Raw genomic sequence first — 10490 nt, forward strand, 5'->3', positions numbered from 1 at the left:
GTATATGAACAAGGGAACAGTATTTTGCTTAAAGCACTTCAAAGGACTAGGGAGAGCAGCGAAGGAGGATACCACATCTCGTGGTTCCCAGCCCATCTAGATAGCTCAGTTAACCCGCTTGGATGTAATCCTAACGAGCAGGCCCACCGGAGAGCGCGCGATTTCACGTACCCCGCTGTCGCGGGTAGCCAGGCTTGTAACGAGGTCAACATCCACAAAGATCCATTATGTACTTTCCACGAAATTGTTTCCCATTATCGACTGGGCAGGAGGACATTTCCACCCCCTCACCCTAAATTGAACAAACCTCAGGCTAGCACGCTCAGACTTCTGCAAACCCGTTCGTATCCCAATCCTTGGTCTCTTAGCAGGATAGATGCTGCCCACTCACAGTCGTGCCCCAAATGTGGACATCACTCATGCTCTTTTGAACACGTGCTCTGGCTGTGCCCAGCCCTTAACGCCTCTCCACCCATCACGAAAGAACAATGGCAGGAACCTCTCAAGAGCAGCAATCTCCACATGCAACTCCAGGCTGTACAGAGGGCCCACGACATTGCGGCGGAACTTCATCTTCGGGTCCCACCGCGGGTGGCGCCACCGACTTGATCTTCGGGAGCCTTCGGTTTTAACTCCCCAAGATCTCAGTCCCTCAGGAATCAAATAAAGTTCTTGTCATGTCATGTCATGCAGTCTTGCAACCAAAGCACAGACAGACAACGCCAACGTCAGAGAACAATGCACTGTGGTTTCCGTTACTTGTCATTGTGTTCTTTCGCTTTATTCGCAACACCAAAGCTGAGGCAGAGTGTCTTGCCACACCAAAATGTGAGCACAGTATTCAATATCGGCGACCTCATCGCGCGAGGTGCAAAAGGGACAAGCAGGGCATCTCTTCTTAAATACCCAAAATACCTTGACCACACAAGGTTTACGTGGAAGCATGTAGAGCGATCAAAAAGTATATAAGTCACATCGTTGATGTTGTAACCTGCAAGTATCGTTACACGTTAGGCGCAGAATGTACACATCAGACATCGGCGTCCTTGAGCCAATCGATTCGATGTTACTTTATTCTACTGATACAAACAATATTTTCTGATGCTAAATATCGGCCCTTTCACTTTTCCGCTACATCGCACAATAACCAAACGAACCATGAGGTGCTTTTCAGTGAGCGCTATATTGAGATCAGTCTCGTTCCCTATTTTCAAAAGTAAGGCATCTGTTTCTGCTTAATCTTGGAACGTGCTCTACGGCACACCAATTGTGCGTTGGAAAGGACACAACAAAATGCCTGCACATACTACTGCTTTCGTACCTACCTGTACTTACCTGGAGATAGACATAAGGTGACAGTGCCCAATAACTGAAAGACGAAGGCTGCAGCTGAGCTCGAAAGCATTGTTTTATTTATATCTTCGAACACGCATGGTACAAATACAAAAGGGCTGGTACATCAAACTAACGCAAGCTTAAAATTAAACAATGGAATGACGGCTGTTCTGTAAATCGTACATCGCACAAAATGCCCTGACAAAGACGCTTAGTGTCTTGGCTGTATCTCAACGGAAACAGTGTTGTTATATAATCAGCAAAAGGATCAGTTTCCCCCCGTTTGTGCCCACAGATAACCCTCTGAACTTGTCTAAATGTCTTCTGATGCCAACACCGAATTATAGACGGTAAATTGCGAACGAGTGGTTCCGTGCCACGAGTACTGTATCCACCTTCACGTGAGCCAAGCTTTACATGAAGTAGCATCGATAGCAGTGCTAGAGCAAGACGTTTTCAATCCTCGCCCACCAGTCACCACGGGCGTTCCATGTCTCTGCAGTCTCGTTCAAGCGAAAGCAAGACGCGGCAATTTGCTGTACACAGACACGTTACTCGCACTTGCGTAGTAATGGTCGTTTTATTGCAGCGTGCACTACAGGGCGTGCGAGTATACGACTCAACTCCCGCGCTTTTGAGCGATATTTTCCCGCGGGGCCGCAAAGCCTACATCGGTTTCCCTGCCTCTTCCTGAATATTCGCGTCCGAAAGGTGAGCGATGGTGACTGGGGAAAGCGTGGTCTGCCGGCCTTCAAGCCTTAGGGCCGGTCTTCTTCGCTATCTCGGCCTCGAGGGGCTTGAAGATGGTGCGCGCGAAGTTGAAGGCATCGACGGCCGATTTGGAGATGCTGTCTTTGTTTTCCTGGGCCCAGCTCTGGAACCGCGTGGCAGCCATATTGTAGCTCACGGGAAACTTGTCCGACGCGTGCTGGACTTGTCCGCCTGGGGTTTGAAAAAAAGTGAGAATATACATTTCGTTGACATGACGTAACCTCAATTCCCTTCAATCTTTCCTGAGACTGATGAAAGTAACGGCCTCCGTATACTATTCGTAGCTGTTTGCGTGGTGCGCTTACTACCACACGACCTATGCGTTTGTACACGCATGTTTGTGAGTTGTTAGCGTGCCAGCAATGGTAAGTCAACTGTCTCTTCCATTCGTCAAGTCAATTGATTCAATAAATGGATTGGAGAGATCATTGGCACGATAGGGAAGAGGACGCTGGCAGAAAGTTACAAATTAAAGCGCATGACTAGTTGGCACAACGTGCTAGCATTCGGAAACTATAGCCATTTACAGAACAGGAACAAAGGAAGGGGGGGTAATTCGTAGAGTAGCTAAAATATAGAGATTTTATGAATAGGTCTGCGTAATTTCTCTGAAATGCACAGATCTACAAAGGGTTCTGAAAGATCTCTAAATTTTCGCGTTTCAAAGCGCAACTCGGGATTATCTTTCATTTGTGAGTAGTGATACCCTAAGACCAACAGTGTACATCACGTGCAAACGAAACATAGTGTGCTTCTCGAGGGTCTTCGAACGCTTGAAGCAGGAGTAGCTTATCTGCATGCAAAGATCTCGTGGCAGCCACCCTATACGTTAAAGCAATTATTTGTTAGCGTGATTTCAACCTGTCGCTTTCTCTGAAAGCGCTGAATCTTCTCATTCGTCGTGATAATCACGCGCTCTTAGAAGAACAGGCATACACTTGCCTTCAGACTGATACTTTCTTTCTAAGACGCCACATTAAAAGGGAAAGAAATAGCACCTTTCTTTTACACATGTGCAAAATACAGTTCCAGTGCTCGAGCACCACACAGGCAGACTTTGCACGTTCCAGTGCCTCCATCACATATGATGCTTGCATGACCATGCCAATCTTTGCTAGTCGATTTGCAAGCAGAAATTACAGGCGCACTAATCTTCTAAAAGCCATGCTAAGGTGTTCCTGATGTATCCTATGTTTATAATGTGTCTGCGTTGAAATCTGACACCGTGATCGCGCTTCCTGTGTGCTCCAGATGTTCTTTCTTCTTTTATTCAAGGAGTTCCTCCCTTAGGGACGCGACGCTTATAATGCTGAATTTTCATCATTATCACATCTTCAGCCGAATCATTCTCACTGCAAGACGACGGTTTCTGCCGAAACCTCTGCGGTTTTGCCATATTCTGTATCCAGTGAACCGACCCTAAGCCCGCCAACCTCCAAATATAATCACTCAGTTTAATCTACTGCCACCTTTGACTGTGGTCCCTTTGCTTGGCACCTCCCAGTTACTCAAACACACCGCAGCTGATGCCTTCTCGCTTCGCATAATCTATATAGCACCGCTTCATCTTTATCACAACTATATACACTTAATGGCGACCTACGAATTCAGTACAAGCTCCGCCCACAAAATAGGAAGGCATGTGCCCTCTGTGCCTCCGCACTACAAAACATAGTTTTCGAAAAAAGTTTGAATCCATCGAGACATCATGGAAATGAGCGAACATGATTGGCTGGCAAATCGACATAAAGGTTCGCTGAGCTGGACAGCGGTGCATGTGCTACTGCATTTTCAGGTTGTCGCTGACTCTAGAAAGTCATGTACCCGTGTTCGATTTCAGATAGAACGAATGTCGTCCACCCATCTGGTAACGATACGCCTGTCTTTTTTTTTTTTTCATAGTGCTCGTCGCGCGATCCTTGGCTTCTTTTCAATTACGTTGCCGAAAATGCACAGCAATGCCGAAAACATCAATACAGCGCTTCCTGTGGTTTCACTCACTGGCGCTCTTGAGGGCGTCGAAGAGGCCGGTCGACTCCTGCTGCGGCAGGGAAGGCTTGGGCGTGCTTCCCGATGACTTGGACGAGCCCCCCGAAGACCTGGACGAGCCCCCCTTGGGCGGGGGCGCCGCCCTCACCACCGCGCACGCGACCAACAGCACCACGAGCAGGGCAGCCAGGCTCCACGAACGAACCATCGCTTCCGCACTGAAAAGAGTTGCGTCGCCAAGTGTAATGCGCTGCTGAACTTTCAAAGCATGCGACTGTTCTGTTATCTTCTGTTCTGCTGCATAGGGGTTGCTATGGGAAGATTTAGGCAGGGAATAACTCGGCTACCCAGCTCCTATACGTTTACAGCAAAAAAAAAAGTATAGAATATATGACAATGAAATGTATACAGAAATGAAAAAAAATGACAATTAAACCAATAAAGATAACACCGCGACGGCGAATTCATTTGACGTCTGTCCGTGCGCGGCTACCCGAATGACGTTACGCTTTGTAGTTCTCTCCTACTGGTGCAAAAGTCCTTCACGTATCAATGGATGGTGGGTCGAAACGCACCACTCCGTTAAAGTTGCGTTCATAATAGAGATCGTAAGTGCGTCACCTCGTACATAACTGCAAGGGACTACTTATCACAAACGTTGACCTACCTCTGTGTCCACTAAAGAGTGTTTTAAGGCCGTGGTCAGCAGGCAAGTTATCAGCAGCAAAAGGTTAGCATATACTTAACACACTAAAGAATACATTGTTGCGCCAAAAAACGAAAAATAAAGACTTGGGAAGGAAGAGTACGAAAAGACAGATTGAGCGCTGAATCTGTCTTTTCGTACTCTTCCTTCCCAAGTCTTTATTTTTCGTTTTTTGGCGCAACAATGTATTCTTTAGATCCCAACCAACTCGCCCAGCAACAAGTTCTACTTAACACACGCAGCTGTCGCAGCGGTTGCCCACAGACGAAGCAACAAAATATAGTCGTGATGGTGAGTGCTTTGATTCATTTTAATATTTACGCAGTTTCGGCTTCCACTTTTGACTGGAGCCATCCGAGAGTGGGAGAATTAGGTGTCGCGTTTAGGTGGATACGGATGCACGCATTATATGATATCCTGAAGTCCTATAAGCTGCCTGGCCGCTGCAGTCCGGCATGGTGACCTTCACTTTGTCCGGCGGTCGCTCATGGTGGCACCACTCGTCGATGTTGTGAGGTGCGTAAAGACGTTGGTGACAACCTAAGAATACAGCGACAAACGCATTGCTCTCCAGTTCAAGGATAGTGTGTGCAGGTGTGCCAGCCAATCATGTTCCCTCGTTTCCGTGACGTCACAGCGGAGGCGAGGTTCTTTCAAGTGAAGCAACGTGTGAGACCGGGCTAGTAGCGCTTGTCCTTGTCGCCTTACTAGCGTCCCGTGTCCACTCTTGCGCTGGTTATATCAGTTCTTTCAACATTGGCATCTCTTGGGAGTTATGGGCCGAATACAAACAAAGGTTTTTGTTTGCAAGTAATCTATGACATTGTTTGGTCGTCTTTTCTAATGGTACGTGCAGCATCAGGTTTGGCTGAATTTGCACTTGGGAACACTTATAGCGTGGGAGCGTTCCGTGAATACAAGCTTATATGTTTTGTATTGCTGAGGCGCTGGGGGCAAGTGCAGTGCGGTATTGTGAGCAGAGCTTATACTGAGCTCTTAGACTTGCCGAGTACAGATCGCCGAGGCAATGTTTCTTTGATCGTATGCCTGAAATGGTGACTGGTGCGTGCTGGAGTACACCTTTCGTGCCGACAATTACTCGCTGAAATGTCCAGCATCTACCGGAAACACGGCTTTGATGCCAGTGAGTTGAAGCTGTCTTTGTTATTGTTTTTTTTTTTTGTTAGTTGGGGACAGTGCAGAAAATGTGCCCGCTTCAAGCGTCCCTAAAGAGGAACACTAGATCAGTTTAGTGCAATAAATTATTCTTTTAAAAATCTACCTTCGTTAATCTCGCGGTAATCAGTTTGATCATTAGAAGAAGGACATGAAGGTAGACGTTTCATTATTTGAATTTCGCTCCGAATTCCCAGCTCCCGTACGACAATGCTACGTGACGGTATTGAATTTCTTTGTGGTTGTCCATTGGGGTTTTGTAACAGATTTTGAAACTTTATAACTTCCGTCCTCGCGTGTTCTTAAATAGAATGCAATACTTTGAAATACTGCCGCTTTACCGATTACAGTTATCTAGGCGTGCGCAGGCGCAGTCAAAATATGTGACTTCACGACAATCTCATGCGAGTACCTTGAGGTCGCGTTGCCGCCCATCTTTCCTCTTTTCGCCTTTTCTGATTTACCAGGCTTTTTCCCAAAGTATAAGAGTGGATTTCTTTAGTATAGTAGTTAGGGTAGTTTACTGACGCTGCTCAAATATTTTTTTCCTCTTTAGTGTCTTTTTGTAGCCAGCTATCCCAAAGCCATATATGAAAAATAAAAACGAAGCTGTGAGCTAGGAGAGAAGCAGAAAGGGGAAATCAAAAATAAAAGAGGAAGCGCTTTGCGCTAGCTGTTGAAATACAACATCCAACAAAACAAACAAGATAATAAAAAACAACAAAATAATAGTGTTACGGGACAAAAACATACGCTTCACACACGTGTACGTATGATTTGACGGTGAACAATGCCTGCCCGCGGTAAGCGAGCGAAAGCAATCTCCACTAATGCGCATAACGCAAACCTGGCACACGAAATCGCGAGACACAGTCAACGCAGAGAAGTCGGGGCGGCCTTGCAAATCACTAGGCAGTCGGCCTAAAGGTGCAATCTATTCGTGGAGTTGCGATGGCCTCGATAAAAAATACTGCGATGCCGCTTTGCAGCGACGTCGATGTGGACATCGAATACCGATCGCTTCAGCGGTCAATAACGCGTGCAGTAAAACGCAAATGCATTCGCGTAACTAAATCGGCGCATAAGCGACGTACCAAGTGCCTAAAACTCTCGTGTGGCTCGAGCCTTCTCTTGGACTGGTTTCTCCAAAGTTAACCGATTGATAAATATTTTCGTGCCCAAGCCCCGAAGAAAATGCGCCGAAACTAAGACACCAATCTCTGCCAGCACCTAACTACCTAAATGCGGCCCTTCCGCCAACTACATTTTGGCACAAGTGCTTTGCCAAGTGAATGTGTAAAGGGCTGATGCAACACCAGTTACAAATACTCTTACCAAATAGTGCATCTCTCGTGCATCTGTCGAGTAAGTAGCACGCAAATAAGACAGTCGACGACTTTTATGGCGAAGGAACCAAACAGAAGCAGTACAAATAACTGCTGATAACCAATCTGGCCGAGCATTACGTAGTTGATTCAGCACTCACAAGAACATCAGATTCAAATGAAAAAAAAAAAGAAAGGAAAGAAAAACTTTTCATTGCAAGTGCGAACCACCCGAGGCTCAGCCACGAGAGTTCGAAGATCAAACAGGGGGCCACGCGAACGTACCTTTTAGGCGCGACTGTCCTAAACGAAACACGCTTCGTTCAGCGCTGGATGTGCGTGGCACCACAACAGACTCCTCTTAGCTGCCTCCTCGGTTACATACTGCGAGGCGTGGGTTTTGTGCCGTCACCGCTCTCTCCTGCGTCCCTGTGACGTAACAGTCGCAAGAGCGCCGAGCGCCCTCTCCAGACGCCTGCATGTGGGCCAGTTCACCCTGAACCCCGTGAATCTGTTTCGTGCTTTCGCAAATACCGCAAAGTCTCGCAATAAAAAAAAATTTAATGCGAGAGGCATCTCTAACGGAACACTAGAGAAGTCCCTAAACCTCTCGTGTCCTTGGTGCTTTAGGTTTTAGACCACAGGTATGACGTGACAAAAGGGTATGGAAAGGGCGATGTCCTCTATAGATAGGATACTGTGTAAACTGTTGGCAGCTTGTAGCAAACCTGATTGCAAACTTTTATTATTTCTTTTCTTTTTCTTTGTTTGCCTCTTCAGCACCACGTTATGCAACTCGACAAACTCATTGATAGGGTACTTTAAATCACATCCTGGTACTTACAGTTCTCAGATATATTGAGCTGTTGTCTACCAAAGACTAAAATAAAAACTATAATATGCTTTCCGTATCGCCGTGGCAAAGTGTAATGTTAGGTTATTTCGTGAGGAGTGCGTTATGAAAGCAGATTATTTTTCCTCCTCTATTTGTGCGTTTTCGTCACACGTCATTTATTTGTTATTCCTACCATTTTACTGCTGTTTTCTTGTTTTATTTTAGAACAAGGAGGAATGCAGCAGCCGAGAGAAACGTGTGCTAGAACAATTACCTTTCTAGTTACTGGAGCAGAGTGAACTAAATTGAATTCGGGGGTTTTACGTGCCAAAACCACGATTTGATTATGAGGCACGCCGGATTAATTTTTACCACGAGGGGATATTCAACGTGCCCCTAATGCACGAGACACGGGTGCCCCCCCCCCTTTTTTTTTTTCGCATTTCGCCCTCATCGAAATGCAGGCGCCGCCACCTGTATTTCATCCCGCGACCGCGTGCTTAACAGCGCAACACCGTAGCCGCTAAGCCACCATGGCGGGTTCGGAGCAGAGTGTTGGAACTGAAGTTCTGGACCTTTCTTTTTGCTTTTTGCTTTTTTTTTCTTCTTTATATCAAGGCGAAATCGCTACTCGTAAACAATAATGCCGATCGACGTGAACACGTGGTGCTTGTTAGGACTGACTTTCCGTATAAATTGGGTAGGCTGCGCCCTTGTGACTTACTCGGTGTGCGTGCGTTTGCACTGGTTGCATGCACGTGCAAGCTATTCCCAACTTATTCCGCGTTACTTTTTTGCGTGAATTGTCCACATGCTTTGCTATCTTCGCGGACCGTTGGCAGCAAGAGCCCTCGCACATGAAGACACAAGCGCCATTCTGGGTCCCCCTTTCCAGCTTCCACAGTACAGTTGAAGTACAGTGCCCCTATTCCAGTCACTGTAGCTGAAGCTAACCCGTAGGTAAACGATCAACTGAAGAAGAGATCAGCTAAAGGAGTGGCTACTGACCATGCTAGTGGTCTTCCATCAGGTTAACGCAACTTCGTCACTGCAATGCACCCATTCTTTACGATAGGAATAAAGTTGAAGAGCCGGAATGCTCCGGAACATGTAAACAGGCCGTTTTTTTTTTTTTTACAATATCTGCCCAGTACTCACAAGCTAAATTATGGTAAGGCAAGCGCTGTCCACTTCGAGAATGCTGCATAAATAACGCAAACATTACTGAGCGTGGCGTCTACATATACAACGCCATAGATATTTTTATCGTTTCCTTCCATCGCCTGCAGATCGTCCGCGGCACCTCGCCTCTGCACTAACGTCCTCTTCTTTATAGCTGTTTATCACTAGGCCAATATAATATAGCAGCAGTCGATACGATCATCTAAAGAACACTATCGCGAGGCGCCGGCATCGTCATTGTGGAATGCTTTGTCTTAAGAACAGCATCCGGCGCGTCTGCAACTGCAAATGTGTCTGTATAATCTGGAAACAGCGCGTTCTTCTACTGGGCACGCGATTAAACGGGAACGAACAAAAGAAAAAGGGAAGCCTTAGGACCTCTTACGCATGATTAGTTGTAAGTGCCCTGCGAGATCGTTGCGTAACTGGCCACCAAGCAAGCACTATCCCCCCAAGCTGGACGTCCGTGAATATATCACACCGTGCAGTGTCATACGTAGTGGTATAAGCGTGAAAATGGAAATCGATGCCGCTTTTTTTTTTTCTGTGGCTTGTTCCCGTTTGTCGTGTTCACGCAGCGATACCACACACCATCGTGAGGAAACGTTTACATTAACCGCTGGGCAATTCGTAGTTATACAGCGCCCGTCAAATTAAATCAGAATGGCCTAATGCGCTCGATCATCTTCCCCTACCGCGGCGGCTCGCGAGGGCCACCGGCGCATGGTATATAGACCTGGCATCGGGGCCTTCTCCTTGTCCTGCAAGGCAAACTCCTTCGGACTCATCGAGTCGAGGCCGTCCACGAGGAAGGACGCAGATAGTGCATCAGCGCTAATCGAAGGAGCGCGCACAAGATCGAAAGATCGCAATCGGGCCTGGTCAAGTACGTTGCTGCGATCCGTTCAAAAGACAACGCGACGTTCGGTTATATTATGGTGAGCCTAGTATTTCGCGTCATTCTTTTGTTTCCTTACTTTCTTTTGTACGTATGCTTACTACCGTAACTGCCATTAACGCTGCAGTACTGGTTTCCTCCGGTTTCTTCTTCTTTTTCGTCTTCTTTCTTTTTCTTTCTTTTTTTTTTCGGTAGGAAAACAACCTGGTCTAGCGGTGCCACGCATACACAGTAATAACTTTGAGCGCTCTTCAGTTCTTGCATTACTCAAGG

The 10490-nt window shown here is 46.7% G+C and overlaps 1 protein-coding gene across 1 annotated transcript in view; it reads right to left on the reverse strand.

Moving 5' to 3' along the window:
- Positions 1-1390: 1390 nt before the first annotated feature.
- LOC142582951 (uncharacterized) overlaps positions 1391-10490 on the reverse strand; it is a 17707-nt gene continuing 8607 nt past the window's right edge. The window contains exons 2-3 of the mRNA XM_075693109.1: positions 4108-4313; positions 1391-2277 (exon numbers count right to left, since the gene is read on the reverse strand). Of these exons, the coding sequence (XP_075549224.1) occupies positions 2087-2277; positions 4108-4313 (397 nt within the window). The 3' untranslated portion in view covers positions 1391-2086. The remainder of the gene's footprint in view (positions 2278-4107; positions 4314-10490) is intronic.

Source organism: Dermacentor variabilis, chromosome 5, assembly GCF_050947875.1.
Source record: "Dermacentor variabilis isolate Ectoservices chromosome 5, ASM5094787v1, whole genome shotgun sequence".
Classification (NCBI taxonomy): domain Eukaryota; kingdom Metazoa; phylum Arthropoda; class Arachnida; order Ixodida; family Ixodidae; genus Dermacentor; species Dermacentor variabilis.